General features: G+C 42.7%; 1 protein-coding gene across 1 annotated transcript in view; it reads left to right on the top strand.

Moving 5' to 3' along the window:
• The window catches only part of slc30a6 (solute carrier family 30 member 6), a 51,923-nt gene that overhangs the window by 4,735 nt on the left and 25,111 nt on the right, over positions 1-22,077 (top strand). Inside the window, exons 4-8 of the mRNA XM_010869754.4 lie at positions 3,979-4,063; positions 17,707-17,749; positions 17,886-17,951; positions 20,337-20,417; positions 21,932-21,967. Coding sequence (XP_010868056.2) covers positions 3,979-4,063; positions 17,707-17,749; positions 17,886-17,951; positions 20,337-20,417; positions 21,932-21,967 — 311 coding nt within the window. The remainder of the gene's footprint in view (positions 1-3,978; positions 4,064-17,706; positions 17,750-17,885; positions 17,952-20,336; positions 20,418-21,931; positions 21,968-22,077) is intronic.

Consider the following 22,077-nt stretch of genomic DNA (forward strand, 5'->3'; position numbering starts at 1 on the left):
TGGTCTGGAAGTTCAACAAGGCACTGCATGGCAAAGAACTCTCTGAAAAAAAGAATTGTTGCTCTATACAAAGATGGCCTAGGCTATAAGAAGATGGCCAAGACCCTGAAACTGAGCTGCAGCATGGTGGCCAAGACCATACAGCGGTTTAACCGGACCAAAGAAGTTGAGTGCACGTGCTCAGCATCATATCCAGAGGTTGTCTTTGGGAAATGGACGTATGAGTGCTGCCAGCATTGCTGAAGGGGTTGAAGGGGTCAGCCTGTCAGTGCTCAGACCATACGCCGCACACTGCATCAAATTGGTCTGCATGGCTGTCGTCCCAGAAGGAAGAGTCTTCAATAGATGATGCATAAGAAAGCCCACATACAGTTTGCTGAAGACAAGCAGACTAAGGCCATGGATTACTAGAACCATGTCCTGTGGTCTGATGAGACCAAGATAAACATATTTGGTTCAGATGGTGTCAAGCGTGTGTGGCGCCAACCAGGTGAGGGGTACAAAGACAAGTATGTCTTGCCTACAGTCAAGCATGGTGGTGGGAGTGTCATAGTCTGGTGCTGCATGAGTCCTGCTAGCACTGGGGAGCTACAGTTCATTGAGGGAACCATAAATACCAACATGTACTGTGACATACTGAAGCAGAGCATGATCCCCTCCCTTTGGAGACTGGGCTGCAGGGCAGTATTCCAACATGATTACGACCCCAAACACACCTCTAAGATGACCACTGCCTTGCTAAAGAAGCTGAGGGTAGAGGTGATGTCCAATTTGGACATTTTCACTTAAGGTTGTACTCACTTTTGTTACCAGTGGTTTAGACATTAATGGCTGTGTGTTGTAGTATTTTGAGGGGACAGCAAATTTACACTGTTATACAAGCTGTACACTCACTACTTTACATTGTAGTGAAGGGTAATTTCTTCAGTGTTGTCACATGAAAAGATAAAATCAAATATTTGCTAAACTATGGGGGGGGTGTACTCACTTCTGAGATACTGTATGTATCTAAAGGTGTAATCTGTCAAAGATGTATCTACAAAGACATTACCTCATACAATAAAATGTACACTCACCTAAAGTATTATTAGGAACACCTGTTCAATTTCTCATTAATGCAATTATCTAATCAACCGATCACATGGCAGTTGCTTCAATGCATTTAGGGTTGTGGTCCTGGTCAAGACAATCTCCTGAACTATAAACTGAATGTCAGAATGGGAAAGAAAGGTGATTTAAGCAATTTTGAGCGTGGCATGGTTGTTCGTGCCGGACGGGCCGGTCTGAGTATTTCACAATCTGCTCAGTTACTAGGATTTTCACGCACAACCATTTCTAGGGTTTACAAAGAATGGTGTGAAAAGGGAAAAACATCCAGTATGCGGCAGTCCTGTGGGCGAAAATTCCTTGTTGATGCTAGAGGTCAGAGGAGAATGGGCCGACTGATTCAAGCTGATAGAAGAGCAACTTTGACTGAAGTTACAACCAAGGCATTCAGCAAAGCATTTGTGAAGCCACAACACGCACAACCTTGAGGCGGATGGGCTACAACAGCAGAAGACCCCACCGGGTACCACTCATCTCCACTACAAATAGGAAAAAGAGGCTACAATTTGCACAAGCTCACCAAAATTGGACAGTTGAAGACTGGAAGAATGTTGCCTGGTCCAATGAGTCTCGATTTCTGTTGAGACATTTAGGTGGTAGAGTCAGAATTTGGCGTAAACAGAATGAGAACATGGATCCATCATGCCTTGTTACCACTGTGCAGGCTGGTGGTGGTTGTGGTGGTGGTGGTGTAATGGTGTGGGGGATGTTTTCTTGGCACACTTTAGGCCCCTTAGTGCCAATTGGTCATCGATTAAATGCCATGGCCTACCTGAGCATTGTTTCTGACCATGTCCATTCCTTTATGAACTCCATTTACCCATCCTCTGATGGCTACTTCCAGCAGGATAATGCGCCATGTCACGAAGCTTGAATAATTTCAAATTGGTTTCTTGAACATGACAATGAGTTCAGTATACTGAAATGGCCCCCACAGTCACCAGATCTCAACCCAATAGAGCATCTTTGGGATGTGGTGGAACGGGAGCTTCTTGCCCTGGATGTGCATCCCACAAATCTCCATCAACTGCAAGATGCTATCCTATCAATATGGGCCAACATTTCTAAAGAATGCTTTCAGCACCTTGTTGAATCAATGCCACATAGAATTAAGGCAGTTCTGAAGGCGAAAGGGGGTCAAACACAGTATCAGTATGGTGTTCCTAATAATCCTTTAGGTGAGTGTATACATCTACATCCATTGTCCAACTGTTGCTTTTATTGGAAAGGATTTTGAAATCTTTTAAAAATGTTCCCTAGACGTAGCTAGTGGTAAACTATCTGTGGCTTCTTTCCCCAGGGGCACTTTAATTCCTCACGACTGACATGCTGCTCTCCACCAGCTCACATACAGAACATGCTACAGTTAGTGTACATGGGATTTCAATCCCCTCTTTAGGTATTATCTGGATGTGTTCCATCTGCTAGTTCCCCAGCTAACCCTGCCAGTGTAGCGTGGCCTGCCTTTAATGCCGAGGCACGGCACTGGGAGGTCGAGTGATAGATCAGTGCCGTCTGGGAGAGGCTGCTGCTTGGTCCTAGTGGCCCATCTGCCAGAGGTGGAGGCTCTTATCTACAGCAGTGGGGTGGAGGCCATGCTGTGGTGTCCTCTCACCGCTCTCCATTGAAGTTTCAGTGTTAGTGTTACACATTCTGGCAGGTGTAGTTCCGGGTCTGGCGAAATGCATAGACGCTAAATGGAAACTGGTAAGGTTCTATGGAGTTAGAGGTCATTCAACATTCATAATGAGGAGACTTTGTATTTAGAAAAGTGTAACCTATTTTGGGGAGCAAGTAAACAGTAGTGTCTTTCTTGATGGTTTTCTAATGATTTGGTTTTAGACTCACTGTAGTTGGACAGTATATGTCTTCTTCGTTCATGCACCTACCTCTTCCATTCTGATTCTGTTGTCCTGATAGTAAAACACTGCTGGTCTTCCTTCTGAACTACCGCTGAGCGGACCTATAATCTGTTTTAATGCTTGCTCCACAGTGAAACTAATAGTCACAGAGAATGTGCCGTCAGTCTGTCCTGAATGACTCTGGCTTATAATACATGCACATTGGGTGGCGCTGATGACACAGTACTTGATGTAGACACATTATTTACAGATGATATATCAGCAACTGTAGTCTGGGACACAGGGAGGCTGATTTTCCTCAGGATGTTTGCGAGTGTCACTTTAATGGAAGATATAACCCAGATATGTGATGTCTTCAGTACAGCCCTCGGGCAGAAGATGTACTGAAATGCTTGCCTGCAATACTGCTTTCATCCAGAAGGTGGCAGTGCGTCATCTCGTTATATCATGGTGTGTGTGTGTGTGTGTATGCGCGTGTGTGTCAGTCAGTGTGCGTGTCGTGTGTGTAGGGGGTTGGGATGTGTTGGACATCATGCTGTCGCTCTGTTTGCACACACACAAGCACAGCGTTCTGCAGGGCCCTGAAGCCGCGGCAGGCCCACACTTCGGCTCCCATCTCTGTCCCTGTCCCTGGCTGTCACAAGACGCCCTACCCCTGTCATAACACTGCGCACCGCAGTAATTGTAGATTTCACAGCACTCCAAGGACAGCCGCTGACTCCAACACAAAGTGACAGGCCAAGCAAGCGGCGGATGGCCTTGACTTTCTACCATCTCCACATTTTCGCCTTCCATCTACCTCTTTTCAAGGGGCTTGGCTAACACGAAGCCTTCGCTGAATTATCGAGCCGATGCACAACAGATCACTAATGTGGCATTATATCGCGTATCACCCGGTCCAGCATGACCTATTCACAACCCGCTCCTGTCAATCCTATCCGTCTATGTGAACCGATTGGTCGGCGGCCGTAACCACACCCTGACCCTGACTCTGCTTTGCCTGTTTCAGTCTTGGAGGATCCTGGTTTTCGGCTTGCTGAACCTCCTTTGTACCGGCTGTCTGCTGCTGTGGTGCAGCTCCACCAACAGTATGGGTGAGTACTCATCTACATGACACGCGGGCAGCCTGGCTGGTTGGCCTGGAGGTTAGAGGGTGCACTGGGTTAACCAGGACGCTAGACAGTGGAGCGCCTCCGCGGGAACACTGCGTACTGACATTGTTCTGATGTTGTGCTCTGACGTCATTTCTGTTCTTCACCCAGGGCCATAGCAGCTCCCGCCATTACAGTGATTATTCTCCAGCCTCCTTAGGTCCGGTCACAATGTCACATATCTGGGGGAGAAATGTTCCGTATCATGGGTCCTCCTGTTCCTAACACTCAAACACTAATTAATCGACTGTGTTCCCGACCTCCAACGCCCACACTGTAGATTAGATCTCTGCTGGTGTGAGGATGATCATGGTGAAATCAGTGCGAAATCCTTTTACGATTAATCCCTCTGAAAAATACTGCAGTGAAAAACATGCAACGCAAGCTGCCTCCACCAGTGTTGTGTGTCAGAGACTCAGGAAACCGAGGACCTTCAGGTATTGAGCGGCCCGGGGAAGGCGACACCAATGTCAATATCCGCCACGAATAAATAGCAGCACCAGGCATGCCCGGCTGGCCATAGAGTAGAATGGATCCAGTGGACTGGAAACTGTTGGTACACTTCCTATGCAGTGTTTATCCACACAGAAACCAAGCTGTGCTTAGGTTAAAGCTATTTAGGGTTAAACAGCCTTTTCTGTAATGGAATTCTTCAACACAGTATCTGCATAGATGAGCCTTGTTTCATCAGATGGTAATATGATAGCCATCTTTATGGAGGTGGTGCTATACAGTTCACATTCTCCCCAGTCTTACACTTCAACAACAATATTATATTATTACAAGTAACCGTAAAGTAGGTAACCAGATGTTATACTATCACAGAAGTATGATGTCAGTAAATATGTAAGTAATCCAGTTTCTCTGTGTGCTACCTAGGTGTTGTTTGTGTTCAGTGTGCCCCTGTCGTTTGTCCTGTATGTGATATGTGTGTGCTGTACTAGCTTGTGGATGTTTTTTTAGCTGTGGGTTGTGTGCTTGGCGCTCAGACAGAGATGAGTGGTGCGGCAGTGCAAGTGGGCTTGGGAGTTGTTATAGTGTGTCTGTTTGACAGCGGGGCAAATTAGATCTCTTCCACATCTCTGGATGCTTTCCAGTCATTGCGTAAAGACCCCGATGTGGCACGTTGCACGTTTGTCTTCCGGTTCATTAGACCCTCCTGTCCTCATCTCCTCAATCTCCATGCCAACCCCCTTCGTAGTTAACAAAGCTGGTGTTACAACAAAGCAGAGCGGCGTTACCACAGCTGCTGCTGGAAACGTGATGCATGCTTTTCATACGTGCACTTTACCTTTTCTGGTGCCTTTGGTGGATGTTATTCATTCCAGGGGAGTTTGATATGATAGTGTCTCACAGCCATGCAGCTGGAAAGGAGGGGAGAGAGAGAGAGAGAGAGAGAGAGAGAGAGGGGGCTGTAAGCCTGGCCTGAGAAAAATCTACCCATCAGCATGACCAAGCTTCATCACTTTGACTGGTCCCAATTGTGAAGCTGTGTCCTGAAGAGGTCTCCCTTTGGAAAAGTTAGCTGGATCTTTCCATCGCAAACATCTAAAGTAAAGGGACTTGTAGGTTTGGTGCCTCATACATTAGGAAGAATCTACCGGAAGCAAATGAGGAGGTTGTCCCTGACTGACCTGTAAAATTACAGTGCACAGCTCCTGGTTGAGTGGGATAGTAACTATGAGGAAGAAGAGACTGTACACTTTAATCTCCTTGTCTATGAATGGAGGTTTCCAATTCAGTGACACTGCACGAAACACTCAAGGGACTAAGTGTTGTGCACACTCTGTCTGTTGGGTCTATTTAAAGTGCATTTTCATAAAGCATGCAAAGAACATATAATTAACAGTGACATTGCATGCTCTTGCAAAGTTTTTTGAATTTATGGACTAGCGCCCTCTTGGGGTGGACTTGCACATTATGCTGCCTAAAACTTATAAACAGGTTTTCTCCTGTTTTATGGTCTGTTTCGGCAACTAATTTAGGCCTAATTTTGACTATAAATACTTGAACCGCTCCCAGATCAGTTGTCCTTGCTTTAAAGGGAGAATGGCCACACTCGCTGATGGAACAGTGACAACTGACAAGTTGAGCTAACCAGTCTTCAGTATAAGAAACTAAGTGTGATCCATATCTTTGCAACACTTTCTTGAAACACTAATTTCATTCATGTGTATCACTAGGTCTGCCTGTAATGGGGAACAAATAAAACAATTTAAATGTCGACCTTTTAAAAATGCAGGCTCCAAACTGCGACTAAAATATATATAAATAAATATATTTATTTGCGAGTGATATTTCTGCCAAGGTCGCCATTGGCGACAATACAAATGTACTCCCTTTGATTGTAAAAATTGCATCCTACGTGCATGTTTTCTAACCAGTAGCCTATCATTTGTTTTGTTAACATCATTCATTTGTACATAGTCTGGCCCCCTTCCACTATGGCGAAAACTAAAAATGTTCTTGACCGACCGCCAAGCCTTATTAGCCGGTTGAAACCGGTTAACCGATTAGTTTAAAATATGCTCCATTTGAAATAACAGCCATTTCGAGCCGCGCCTGCAATTTCCGCTCTGTTTGCGCCTCTTATATGCTATTGTCTATGGTTTGCAATGAGACGTTTTAATTGTTTATTAATAAACAAGTGTTTTCTGTCGACTGCAAAGATTAGGTTGACGATAGCCTACTGACTTGCGATCTTTGCAGTAGGCTAGTGAACGCGCAAGAGAGAAATGCACATTTCCTACGGATTAAGCTATATATATATATAATCAGATTCTGCAATAAAAAAAAATATTTGACTGTATATAGTTCATAAGTCGGAAGAGGAGAGAAATGCACACAACAAGGTGAATAAAAGTAAGTGCATTATGTGGCTCTTAAAAAAATTATTTGGCGCCTGTTTTTTCCCCCAATAGGAGCCAATGGCTCCTTAATTGATTTTTTTGTTTGGAGCCCTGAAATGTCTAATTTGTTATAATAAACGCACCTTTGTTTTAATTAAATCATATACAGTTAGGTCTGTAAATATTTGGACACAGGCACAATTTTCATAATTTTGGCTCTGCACGCCCACACAATGGATTTGAAATGAAGCAACCAAGATGGCAATTAAAGTGCAGACTTTCAGCTTTAATTAAAGTTAAAGTGGTTGAACAAAAATATTGTATGAAACGTTTAGGCATTCCAACCATTTTCATTTATAGTCCCCTTATTTCAGGGGCTCAAATGTAATTGGACGAAGTAACTCAATCATAAATAAAATGTTTATTTTGAATACTGCATCGAGAATCCTTTGCAGGCAATGACTGCTTGAAGTCGGGAGCGCATGGATATCACCAAACGCTGGGTTTCCTCCTTTTGTGATGCTTTGCCAGGCCTTTACTGCCACTGTCTCTCTGCTTTAAGTTTTGTCTTCAGCAAGTGAAATGTATGCTCAATTGGGTTGAGTTCAAGGGGTTGACTCGGTCATTGCAGAATATTCCACTCCTTTGCCTTAAACTCATGGGTTGCTTTCGCATTAGGTTTTGGGTCGTTTTCTATCTGTAAAATGAAGCACCATCCAATCAACTTTGCTGAATTTGGCCGAATATGAGCAGACAATATATCCCTATACACTTCTGGATTTATGTTGGCTTCTGTCTTCTGTCATATCATCCATAAACACTAGTTACCCAGTGCCATTGGAAGCCATGTATGCCCATGCCTTCACACTGCCTCTGTGTTTTACGTATGATGTGGAATGCTTCGTATCATGAGCCGTTCCAAGCCGTCTCCATACTTTCTTCTTCCCATCATTCTGGTACAGGTTGATATTCATTTCATCTGTTCAAAGAATGCTGTTCCAGACCTGGGCTGGCTTTTTTTAGGTGTTTTTTGGCTAATCCGGCTTTTCTATTCTTGAGGCTTATGAATGGTTTGCATCTTGTGGTGATCCCTCTGTATTTGCTCTTGTGAAGTCTTCTCTTTATGGTAGACTTGGATAATGATATGCCTATCTCCTGGAGAGTGTTCTTCACTTGACTGGATGTTGTGAAGGGGTTTTTCTTTACCATGGAAAGGATCCTACGATCATCCACCTTAGTGGTCTTCAGTGGACGTCCAGGCCTTTTTGTGTTTCAGAGCTCACCAGTGCATTCTTTTTTTCTCAATGTACCAAACTGTTGATTTGGCCACTCCTCATGTTCCTGCTATCTCTCTGATGGATTTTTTTGCAGCCTAAGGATGGCCTGTTTCTCTTGTATTGAGAGCTCCTTTGACCGCATGTTGTGGGTTCATAGCAAAAGCTTCCAAATTCTGAATGCCAAACCTGGAATCAACTCCAGACCTTTTACTTGTTTAATTGATAAAGAAATAAAGAAGGAATAGCCCACACCTGTACATGAAACAGCTTTTGAGTCAATTGTCCAATTACATTTGGTCCCTTGAAAGAGGGGGCTACAAATTTAAATGCTGTAATTCCTGAACGCTTTTTCCAATTTGGATGTGAATACCTTCAAATTAAAGCTGAGAGACTACACTTCAAGCCCATATTCATTATTTAACTGGAACTTGAAGATATTTTGGTGAACAGACAAAATAACAAAACCTGTGTCTGTGTCCAATTATTTCCGGACTGTATAGACTGTAGAACTGTATATGCATGGAGCTTGTTGAACGCTTGAAAAGCACAATGAACAATGTCATGTCCCATGATGGAGCCATACATTTTTGGATGCAGAGATCAAAATAGTTGGACCCAACCATTCAGCAAATCTGCTGTTAGGCACCTAAATTTTACATTTGTGTGATTAAAAAAAAGTGTGTGTGTGTGTATATAACTTAATTGGATCAAGTACACTACAACACTAGACAACCTATGCAGCGGAAGTTTGTTTTAAAAACTATATTTCTAAGATATGCTGCACTGTGATTGATATGTATAATAAAAATGTGGTTCTAGTCTTTGTCAGATCAAACACCCAAGTATGCTTACCAACACTGATGACTGGTCAAGTTTTGCAATTTATTTGTTCTGAACAAGCACTTCAATCAGACATTTTTGATAGCTAACCTATTAAAGCTATAGGGAGGCCATTAAATGATGTATTGAATTTATTCACTAACTCAGTTGTGAGTTACCACTCAGCCTGTGACAGGCTGTGACGACGGTTTGAACTGTATGTACCGTCATGTGAAATGTAAGTACAGCCCCTGGAGAAAAACATATTAGGACACATGGATATTTAGGACATCCCAACCACATTCATTGATAACAGTTACCCAGTTTAACATATCATGCCAACCATTTTGAACTTTGAAACCATGTATCCAATTAAAATGAACAAAAATGCGATTTCCTTATGCAGAGAAGTTAGTACCCCCCTACCTTTACCATTACAGAGTGCTGTGCACCAAAACAAGTTCTGATGATTAGAAAGTCATGAGTGTTTTTTTTGGGTTGGTCTCAACTTCCACAAAGTTTAGAAACTTGGGTTTGGTCTGAACTGTATGTTGGTGTGGTAACACATCAGGCCAAGATCATAAGAACTATCTGAAGCCCTCAGAAGAAAGATTAATGATTCCCATGATTCTGGGAGGGATACAAAGACGTTTCCAAGCAAATTGACTTACATCAATCGACTGTCCGATGAACTATCTACAAATGGTAAAATTGTAGAGCACTGGCAATCTAAATAGGAAAGGTGGGCCTAGCAAATTCCCCCCAACAGTAGTAGTTTTGAAGATACTCATGGTTTGGCTGTTTTTGAGGAAGACCACAGTTTCATTAGCTGTCGGTGGCTTGTCTCAGATGATCCCACAGTTAAAAGAGCCAGATGTGAAGGTTCTGGCCTTTTATGGTTAACACGTCTGTAATTCTCTAAAACTATGAGGTTCTGTTGAAACTTTCACCAAATTTGGTTGTTATACTTAATCAGTAATAAACATAATCTATATTTTTTGCCATCAATCTGCACATAATGTGAAAAACATGTTTGTTTTTTTTATTTGTGAATTTATGGAGAAAAAGAATTACTTAAAAATCTCATGTACACAGGTATTTTGGTCATTTACCAACTTATCTAAATAATGTGCATTACAGGTCAAAGCAAAAATCTAACCGTTAAGTACAAGGAACTCTCCATATACCTGTGAGTTAGAATTTTGTTTGGTATAGATATGGAGAATTTCTTTATGACGGAGTGGCTAGACAGAAGCCAGTCCTCAAAATCTTTGGAATATTGTGTGGAGATGGTTTAGAACACATTTTGGGGTGGCTGCAATATTTCTGGTGCACCCAACTAGAACGCCAAATTAATCTCAGAAATAGAACCTAGATAAAACCCCTGTCTGGATGATGTTTCTACGCTAAAATATGATATATTGAACATGTATTTGTATTGAATATGGATATCAGAAGTAGGGGCTAGAATGACAGTGTAACATGAGTTGAAACCTGCTGTTTTATGTCAATTTATACAGATGTCATAAAGGTATGTTGGGATAATTTCCAGATTAGGAGGGACCTAAAAATCTGGCTGTTAATGCCGAAGTTTGGCAGACGAGACCCATTTTGTCTCTCTTTTGTGTGGGAATTTTTATTTCTCAACATGTTGGAGTTGCAAAGTTATGATGTGTAGCCTCAACTGTTTTCTGTAATGACTTGAATCTCCTCTCCCCAGCACCTTCTCCAAGTCCTGTGTGTGTCTGTGTGTTTGTAATTGTTTCTAAAGTGGTTAGATGTTATATAGCAATTCCAGTCCTGGAGGGCCGAAACATTTCTGGCTTTATCCTCTACTATTAATATGGAACTGATTCAGACCTGAGATGCCAGGTGAAGGCAATCAACTAGCTGGTAGAACCAAAAAGCAGAAGTGTTTCGGTCCTCCAGGACCGGATTTGAATAGCCCCGTTCTATCGGCTGTTTGAATATGTGGAATCATATGCAGATAGAACAGATGAGTCTACGCTACAGGATGCTGTTTGGTGTTGTCAGCTTGTCCAGATCAAATTTTGCACCGGAAGAGCAGATAAAGTATCAATCTGTTGAAAAATGCCCACGCTTTAATTTGATATGTGCATTTGTCTTTTGTCAACACTTTAGCTGGATCAATACTTGCTGGGGAATGTGGGTTGTGTAGGTCATTACAGACCAATTGAAACCGACTGCACTGATGTTTTCTGTTCTGTATCCTCAGTATCCTCCTCATACTGGGTTGTTTAACATCTGTTGAACTGTTGAACGGATATGGGATAATACTATATGATTATCAATTTCATGTATGTTAAATGCTTTGTTGTTTTTCCTGGCCTTTGTGTATCTGGTTCTATGTCAAATCGGGATTTGCCTTTTTTCTTATATATTCTGTAGAATACTAGGATATGGCAAACTTATCCAATGATAATGGCAAGCCATTTAGCTGGTCTGGTCGTCTCCCTCCCTCCTACACATGCGCACACGCTGCCTTTTTTTCCCTTTTTTATGTAATAGGTTTGTGTTTGTTTGTGTTTGTTCTTAGTATCTGATGTCTTTCTGCTCTTTTATATTGGACATCCTTGTCTCAGGAGCACTAGTCTCTGGGACTGTGTGTTCCCGTCATACACCGTATTTCTACAGCTGGGGGAAGCCAAGCGAAAGGAGGTCAAGTGCCTGTTCTGCAGGCTTATAAACACCCCTCCTCCTCTTCTTCCCTTTCCCCCTTTCCATCCTTCCTTGTTCTCTGGGAGGGAGGGAGCTGAATGAAAGGGTTTACCCTGTCTGACAACCCCCCCTAGTCTGAGCTGTGGGCCTATGTGCCTCTTAGGAGGCTGGCATGGTGGCAGACTCTATGCAGATGCCTCCCCACACAGTATCTGAAGTATCAGTATCGGAAATGAGTGTGACTGTCAGCGATGGAGACAGAGGTTTTGTGTGTGGCACTTAAGACCCACCTTATCTATCCTTTCTAGGCATGTGTGGCCAACTGCCCATGTGTTTGTCTGTGCGTATGTGTGTCTGTGTAGGGCTGTGGGCGCACGTGTTTTGTCTGTCTGTCTGTGTGTGTGTGTGTCTGTGTGTGTGTGTGTGTGTGTGTGTGTGTGTGTGTGTGTGTGTGTGTGTGCGCGCGTGCGTGCGTGCGTGCGCGCGCAAGAGTGTGTTTTCAGTCAAGGGAGAGTTGGTTAGTCCCCAGGCCCCTCCTGTTCTTCCACATTAGAGCACAGCTGGTGAAGCCACTGAGTCCCACAGGGCTCTGAGTAAAGGGAACAGTCCTACATTCAGAATCACTGTCTGTTCCAAACGGTTCTCTGTTTTGCCTTTAAAAAACTCACTTACTTTATTCCCCATACGACCACAAGCACATCACATCTGTTTTGCCTAGATTGTGTCACTGGACAGATTGATCTAAAAGATATAATGGGTCCATGGGGCTAACTTTATTCATAGGTATGTAGCTTGCTAATAGGCTACAACTAGGTGAAGTGGATTGCGGACAGTTTGTTCAGTACAGGCTAGTGTGAGTCCTCATCTGCCTCCATCTTATGTAATCTCTATCTAGCTACCGTCTGTCTGAATGTAAAAATGGCGTCTAGTTTTAAGGTTAAATAAAGAGACTACTGGGGGAACTTGGTACAACAGACATTCCACAGAGCCATCCTGATGACCCTATTGATTTCAAACTGTCAACATGATGCACAAACTAGAGCCCATGCTTGTTTTAAAAGAGCATTTATTTTAACTCTCTCCATGGTTAAAGTGGTAAGAAATAGATGTCCTTACAGTAGAAATGTGTGTGCTTAATTTACTGTTATCGAAAATGCACACCATTCTGCCTAAAATGTCTTAAGCTAATGCTTTGGGTTCAGTCATCACGATAAATAAACTTGAGCACTTAAAAGCGACTGTTGGTTTGGTTTAAGTGTTTTAATCAAGTACCTGTCAGTTTCTGAACTTGGAATGCCTAAGTCATTTTCCAGGCCATTGTGGCAGCAACAATCATTGGTCACATAGGCGTCAAACTGGGTCAAACAGTCACTCAAATTAAAGCTGAACCCACTTGTTGTGGGAGTAGGAATTGCTGTTAAACAGTAGGAAACATTGTTACATTTCCTTTCTTGCTTTAGTTGTCTCTAGGTTAAAATGTTTGGAAGGAAAAAGACCTGTATCCACAAAAGCTTCCTCTGGTGAATTGGCCCTAGGAATTACACCTTTTTAGGATTTAATAATAGGTGGATAGGTAGGTTCTCTCTCTCTACATGATTTTTGGCATTGAGGAATAATGGCAACATCCACATTAGGTAACCTTGGGGAGAACATTATGTTGAGGAAAATCCTGAGATTGCAAACAACTTCAGACCCCTTATTTGGCAAATCAACGATGAGGGTTCCCCCATGGTGATGTGATTTGGCTCCACATATCCCATGGTTGGACAGGTCGTGGTCAGGGATTGCCCCCTGTCATCTTAATCGGGGTTGTAAAGCTGGGGAATATGTTGGCCTCAGCCATCAGTAACCATGAAAAGCTAGAAGCTGCATGAAATGTAGTTGGAAGAAGCATTTCCTATTGCTGTGGTGTTGTTTCAGTCTGTCAGTGGCCCAAAACAGGAATTTTACACCATAATCAAGTTATCCTTTCCTATGTTCACTTAACATAATAGTGATTGTATAGTATGGATGTTTGTATTGGAAATAACCTAAGTTGCTCTTAGTTGTATCAGTGCTTTTTGGAGCATATTGTTGACTTAGTTAAACAAACTATGACAAAAGAAAGCTGTACAATATTTTAACTGATGATTTAGGAAAAGTGATGGTACTTTTAACTTATTATACAGTATTCTAGAAAGTACCTATTTTACCCAAACATGAGATTATGATATATTAATTTGGTTGATATTAATGAAATTTGGAAAAATATGTTTGTCCTTGCTTGTTTACGACAGGGTGGCTATCCTAGCCCAGTCATGCCAGGAGGAGCGTTATCATCTTAGGTTTGTGTCAGAGAGCTTGGTATCCTCTCTCCATGTCAGGGAAAGCTAGTGCTACAGGCTGGAGCTCCTCAGGGGCCTGTCCTTGTCCCCCTATTCATTTCTGACAGCCTACTTAAAGTGTAGAGTTCCAGCCTCCATCTGCAGCCTCACGTTACACGAAAGCCTATTAATTATTAGACACAGCCAATGTGCTGCTCGCCCCCGTCTTCCCATTCAGTGTAGCCTGTCACTCCGAAAACACACGTCCACTTTGTCCAGAAGCTGTCCGGCCCTCCAAGGTGGGGTTGCATCGGTGCTTATTGTTTTCTTGTGGCGGTTAAACACTAACTGTTAGGAGTACCTCAGTGCATGAGAAAAATGTACATACATAATGGAGAACAAGGGGGAGTAAACCTGTTGAAATAGATTCTTGTTCATGATTTAGTGTTGTTTTGAACGTTTCTGAAGGAGAGCTGGTAGTAAATTGAGAGTTTCCTCTTTATTGCTACTGATGGATCAGCTTTGATGGGTGAACTCTATCTCGTCAATAATTGTGTGTTTTTATGTCTGTATTTGTTTGCAGATCTATGTAGTGTTTGGTGACATACTGTATACCTCACTGAGGTGTGTGTGTGTGTGTGTGTGTGTGTGTGCCAGCCCTCTTTTTTAAGCAGCCCTGAGTGTGTGTTTCCCGAGTCTCACTTTCCCCCCCTGTGGCTAATGTCAGCTTGGGCCAAGGGTCCAGACCAGCCGCCGCTTCCTTCACACGGCTCCCATTTCCCCTGCCAGGTGGTTCTATGTAGTCAGTCAATAAAGCTTTTAGTTTACATATGGAGCAATCTATTGTTGTTTTAATATGCCGCGTCGACAGACACCCGAGATGCCCACTGCTGCAGTTTGCAATTCTCTCCTATCTGAGATACTGTGTGTGTGTGTGTGTGTGTGTGTGTGTGTGTGTGTGGGTGTAACCTGTTTGTAACCTATGTGTACACGCCAATGCGGTTATGAGCCCGGCCTGGCCCAGGGAAAGTTGATACACACTCGTGGCCGAAATGCCCCTTAACTTGCTTATCCACCAATAACCAGGCAGCACTTAATGTTGTTAATGGGCTTTTTTTCCCCTGGGGTGGGTGATACTGAGGCAGGGGGACAGGGCCGGGGGACAGGGACGGGGCTTGTGACAAGGGCGGGGCCCGGGTACTGGGGCCGAGGTGGCAGTCAGGCATGGGACACTGTACGACTTGTTTGGGCTCCTTCTCTGCAGACATCATTAAATATGCAGCTCCTGGGTCATATTCCTCAATGGCACTCCTTCCCTTTTATCTCCCATTGATCAGGTCGGCAAACATACACAAGTGACCTTAATCTGCAGACATTATACTCCACTTATTGGGTTTAGCTCGAAAGGGAGCCGGTCCACCGGGCCTTGTCTGGGTTATGACTAATATACTTGTTCTGCTACAGTAGATACCAGACAAACGTTTTGGGTGTCAGTGTTTGTATGCATGAAATGTGGAGGACAAAGAATGGCAGTGTACTTTTACAGTACAAAATCAGAAACCGAGACTGGCCGGTTAGTGTACACCACTAAGCATTCATCTCTTTCAGACAACTGGGTTTGAGTGTGACTCGGTGTGTCGTTAATAGAACGTTTTGCGATGGATGTGAAGTAGGCTACATTGTAAAGGCACTGAAGACATCTAATCCTCTTTTTGTTCTTTGTCAAACATGGTTCATATTCTAATCGTGAGGAGTAAATAGCTTCATCTCTGTACCAGGGCCATTTCAGCCCATCCTTCTGGACGTTACAGTTCCCTCCAACTCAGGAGGAAACTCTGTTCCACCGATTGTTTTCATTTAAACCTCTGTGACAGTGGTTGTGATTATGTGAAAATTAGCAGGGTCAGACCTCATAGGGTAAGAATAAAATATGCTCAGCCAGATGAGCTGCATGGATCACCAAAACCAAAGCAATAGTTATCGGAGAAAAATAGTTATCACGTGAAAAGCCGTATGTACAGTGCTTTCAGAAAGTATTAAGACCTCTTTACCTTCCTTTTTATTTTTACATTGCAGCCGTATTCTTAAGTTGGTTGAATTATTGTCATTGGTCTACACACAATGCCCGTAATGACAATGAGGTTTTTAGAAATGTCTGTAAATGTCTATAAAACGTTTTAGTACGTATTCAGACCCTTTGTTATGACACTCGAGGTTGAGCTCAGGTATATCTTGTATCCATTGATCGTTTTTGAGATTTTTCTACAACTTGATTGGAGTCCATCTGAGGTGAATTCAATGGGCATGCACACACCTGCCTGTATAACGTCTCACATTTGACAGTGCATGGCAAAGCCAAAACCAAGTGTTGGAATGAGTTGTCGAGCTCCAAGACAGGTTTGTTTCATGTTGCAGATCTGGGGAAGAGTAGAAAAAGTGTCTGCAGCTTTAAAGGTCAAGAGCACTGTGGCCTCCATCCTTAAATGGAAGAAGTTTAGAACCAACAACACTTCCTAGAGCTGGCTACCCAGGGCAAACTGAACGATGGGGGAAAATGGCCGTAGTCAGCTTTCTCCTTTTTTCTTATACATTTGCAACAAACTCTTAAGAACCTGTTTTTGCTTGGTCATTACAGATTGTGTGTAGATTGATGAGGGTAAAAAACAAATGTTATCCATTTTAGAATAAGGCTGCAACATAACAAAATGTGGAAATAGTAAAGGGGGTCAGAATGCTTTCTGAATGCACTGTAAGCGTTTGTGTTTCTACATTATGTAGTAAAATGACCGATGACAACTACAGGAATGATAGCGTCTTGTGTATGTTCCCCCATGCTCTGCCGTGGGTGGGCACACAGAGCAGTGACCGCGGCAGTGTTGCCGTATAAACGGAACTCAGTCATTCCCGTAGATCCCCTGGGCAAACAGCTAATGTTTGTTCTGTCTCATGGATTTTGTCACCTTAGTTTGGCCAACATTGTAGAGCAAAGTATGAAAACAAAATGTTCCTTGTCATCCAAAGCTAACCTAATCTCCTCTCCATTATATCCGGCTTATAAAAAGCCGACTTTACAGGCCGACGGATCTCACTCAGCCTCCACCTCTTCCTCGTCCTCCAGCTCACTGCACTCTACTATACAGTGCCTACTAGGTCAGGGCAGTTTGACCGTGTGAATGGCTCTATAATCTAAGGTCTAGATACATTGGAGAGCAGTAGGCTTCTGGGGAGTGGGTCATGCTTGCTCGCTGAGTCTTTTCCTCATCATTGTGTGGGCATCTCAGCTCAGTCCCGACAGCTGCACTGACATCTCTACAGGATAGGAATAGTTCAGGGGGAGGAGAGAATCCTTGGCAATGAAACTATGTTCATGTTTGTGTGCCAGTGAAATTCACTAAAGGTGTATTTAAACCAAATTTTTGCTCTTCATGCTCATGGAATTCATTTTTTTATTTTGCATTTTATTTTGCTGACAATATTTTGAATCGCTGTTTATTTCACCAAAATAGGCTATATTCATTCACAGGTATATTGCAGCTATGTGCTTCACATTTAATCAGTAGTTTGTACATAGCAAAATGTACATAGCAAAAAAAGCCATAACCTGGAATCTATTATAATAAAAATATAGCGGTCACTGATCATCTTCTCTTTTGTTTCAGCCTTAACCGCATACACATACCTCACCATCTTTGACCTCTTCAGGTGAGTTCTGGGAGCATTGTTTTGTCAGCTTCATCTCGAGGGACTTTTCAAATGCAATTATTGTCCCAAAACATGAGTTTTGTACTGGTCCAGTTGAGTGGTTTGTCATAACTCTTATGCACCTGTTGGCCCACAGTCTAATCACATGCCTGCTGAGCTCTTGGGTGGCCATGAAGAAGCCTAGTCAGCTCTACTCTTTTGGGTAAGTCCATTAGTGCCCTGATTCTAAAGAATCTTCTTAAAATTCATTACAATGACATGTTCAAGGCGTGATATAATTTTGGGAAATTTGCTAGTCATTGCTAACTGAAGGCTACTTGTAATGGGGGAAAAAACAAACAAACAAAAAGCATTAACGAATGCTGATGATTGATTATTGTGCTGATACGCATGCGTATGTTTACTTGAAAACATTAACAGAGGTTTTGTTAAAAACGTCTTGTGAACAGCTGTCTCTTTTATTCCAACGGCTGGCAGCAGAGATCTACACATCGTCTCCGGCAGGATTCATTCATTCATACGCTGTCCTCCAGCTTCGTGCTGTCTCCCGCAGTTGTTTGTTTTAATCACTCAGTTAAATTTTATTGGCAGCAGAGGTCTAAAATCTCACTCTGCTTTCGTATGCAGCAATAATATTTATTGTCATTATAGTGCCCTTTTCTGGAATGACTAGCACTATTTTAAAAGGCAAGTTAGAGCCTTATTATTGTTATTTTGTATTTTCATTTTCATGTTTTGGGCCTTTTTTTCATCCAAGTTTAACATTAATCTTTAGTAATCTACCCTGCTAGAGTCTTCCCTGTGCAGTTCATAGTCTACATTGTCATCATGACTTTTTTCAAATTAAATAAAAATCAAAACCAAATCGCATTGGGACTTTATCAATCGAAATTGAATTTAATTGGGATGACCAGAGCCAATACCCAGCCCTAGTTACGACATCATTCTTTCAATATATTCTTCCCTTACTCCAGCCGGTAACTGCCTGGCCCTGTAGGTTCCCAGAACATCCCAGAACCATCAGGCAGCCCGTAATGTGAGGTCCTGACTGGTTCATGTGGCGATCATTCTTAATGTGCTGTTGTTCTGTAGCATGGCCAAAGTCCCACGCCCACACTGCAGGGTGTTTAAGCCCCTGCCACATTAATGGCTGTGTGCGTTACAGTCATGGTTCAGCACAGGCTGTGTCTGTGTTGTCTGTATCCTTTCATTCACACAGCCTTTGTTGACACCATCATGTGAGCTGTGTTTATTGGGCATGGTTCCGTGGGACCGGGCGGCTCGCCGTTTGCTTGTCTCCCCTGACCTTAGGGCGTTGAGGAGCAGTGATTGCATAGAAAGCTGCTTTTCAGCTTGACTTGGCCCTAATGTGTTCACTGGGCCAGCACAATGGGTCAGCCACCGCACTGATAATCTCATTTCAACTGGAGCAGCGTTTCCCAACCTCTCTGTCCATCTAGCGCAGTACGACATGTTAGTAAACATTTACCTGAGGACAAGGCAATAGCCAAGTGGTTGCACATTGAATCAGTTGATACAGCCTTCTTTACAGTATACCTTTTTACATCCATCTTCTAAAGACGACGCCGTATCCTTTCAGCCATAGTCATGTGCAATTGTGACGGAGGTTGGGACATGTGCTGCTGGGATTCACCTTTGGTAACATTGTACTCATCTTAATGAGCGCATTCTGGGATGTGGTGTTTTAGAAATAATTAAAGATGAAAGAAAATGAACATATGAAATGAATTCCTCAAATACAAATTAATACTTTTGTAGTCAAAGATTCAAAACAAGTGATGAATAAAATATATAAAGGGAGAGGTAATGTTTTCTGAGTGTGTAGGGTTGGATATAGTTAAAGGGTCTGTTTGTAGTACTGGCTAACACAGAGTGACCCCATGACATTTGCGTGTTGGCCTGGTGGCCCCACATGGGGACATGCCATTATGTTGCCCAAACAACCCATTTGACTTTAATAGGAGTGTCGTTTTGCCGCAGGTCTCGCAGAGTATTTGGGGAAATAACGAGAGCATGGCATTTTGGGGATAGGTGATGCTTTATATTTCCCACTTTTTTGGCTGGTGTTAACACAGCCAAATGTGACTTTTCTCAGTCTTACACATTTCATTTTTTATTTGTTTTATTTAATTTAAATATGCCCTTAGGTATCACCCCCCACCTGATAGACATATGCATCATCAGCATTGGGATTTTGTGCCGACCGCTAAAGCTGGTGTACCAGTTTTTTTGCCCATTCAGGGGAAGTGGTTTTGATTAATAATGAACATTTCTTTGTGTATCTGGGATTAAAAGGATACAATAGCACTTTCATTAAAGCTTACAGTACTAACCCAGGGAACAGCGGCGGTGGTGCCTAAAGACTGAGGCCCCATACTCTTACAAAATGTGTGTTTTGCTTTGTTTCTCGTATTATAGATTGCTCTCCATTGCATTTCCTTTTCTCCTTTGGCGATTACAAAATTATACATGTCGAATCTTAGTGACAATACCCCACTATGTGAATAACCACAAAAATGCGTGTGTGTGTGTGTGTGTGTGTGTGTGTGTGTGTGTGTTCCTCCAGGTTTGAGCGGATGGAGGTCCTGGCAGTCTTTTCCTCCACAGTACTGGTGCAGCTGGGAGCTCTGTTCATCCTAAAAGAAAGGTGGGTGGAACCAAAGTTCACCCCTTTTTTGGGGGGCTAGGGATTGTGGGGTGGATGGGAGATGCTGAATATTTCAGAGCTGTGGGAATGTCTCCTCCTGCCTGTCCCAACCCCTTGGCCCAAGGCGCCCGGAGCCAGGGTTTATCCAGCGGTCACGGCTCACACGGGAGGGGTTTGTTGGTGGAGTGCTAATGACGACACCGACACACGCTGGCCCTTGCCTGCCAACTAGTGCATCAACCGTGTGGGGGTGTGTGTGTGGGTGTGGGTGTGGGTGTGTGTGTGGGGGAGTGTGTGTGTGTGTGTTAGGGAGAGAAAAGAAAACAAGAGCGAGTGGGAGTTTATGAAGATGTATGTTTGTTGAGTGTAGAACATATTTCAGTGCTGTGGGAATGTCTTTTCTTGCTTCTGTCCACACCACACCACACCTCAGCCTAAAGCCCACGCAGAGGCAGAGTTTATCTACCGGTCACGTCTCTGGCAGGGGAGGGGAGTGTTTGTGACGTGGCACCGTGTCCAGCCTGTGTGTAACCAGGCTTCATGCTTTCAAAGTAACAGTAGCAGAGAAGGAGAGCGGTGTGGTAATTATAGGCTTGCTGCATGACTTCTTCCCTCCATGTCACTATGAATACTGGATGCTGAATTTGAATGTCCCACTTATGGAAGGAAGTAGCCATGTACCGATTGATTGGGGCAGTGCTCAAAATCGGACTGTTTGTGCTTAAAACAGGCTGTCAGATTGCCTGATCTCCCTTTTTTGTAAACTGACCTTAAACACCTGTTCCAGAATTGTTGACATGTCGCTGTTTTATAAATGATTGTCTGCCAAAATGTGATTGCAAGATAGTTTTTCTTGTTTTGGTGATTGGGTTCTTAATTCTTTAGGTTACTGATTATTATAAAAACCATCACAGATCTTAGTAGATGGTTAAAATAATTTAGTGTGAGCTAGGTCAAACACTATTGGGTGCTCCATTAGTTATCTTTCTACTTTAGCATATCTGCACAGACTGAATCTTATTATTACAAGGATTGAGAGTTTTCCCACTTTTGCAAAGTGCAGTTGTTCTGTCAATTAGCGAATTAATGACAAAACCAGAAGTTTTTTCACAAATCTTAATGTCCCTTTGGTGGAAAGATTGTTGCCATACATTTGACATTATTATAAAGATGTATTATTACTGGGAAGAAATGTATCAACATTGGCATCATTTATGAAGCTTTACCACATTTTAAATAATGAATCAATATTGGACACATACCATATTTAATATAGCTGTTGAGTTCAATGTATAATGTTCAACAATATATTTATGGCAAAGATGATAATTTCAGTATATGTTTATATTTTTTTCTCGAGCACCATTTACAGATTTTTTTTTTTACCTGGTTTCTTGTGAAATTATTAAACGACAGAGTTCTTCCTGGTCCAATCACATGGTACTGTTTTAATTATTGTTATTTGTATACCCATGTTTCTGTGTGACACCATTTTTCTTCCCTTATTTTGTCAGTGTGGAGAGATTCATGGAGCAGCCAGAGGTGCATACGTAAGTAAGACCCAGCCCAAACAAACATCTGGATCCAGACAGTTAGAACCTACCAGCCCTCTCATCCCCCTTAACAGATCACAATCAGATTTTTAGCTAATCAGGTTCCC

This window comes from Esox lucius, chromosome 6 (assembly GCF_011004845.1).
Source record: "Esox lucius isolate fEsoLuc1 chromosome 6, fEsoLuc1.pri, whole genome shotgun sequence".
Classification (NCBI taxonomy): domain Eukaryota; kingdom Metazoa; phylum Chordata; class Actinopteri; order Esociformes; family Esocidae; genus Esox; species Esox lucius.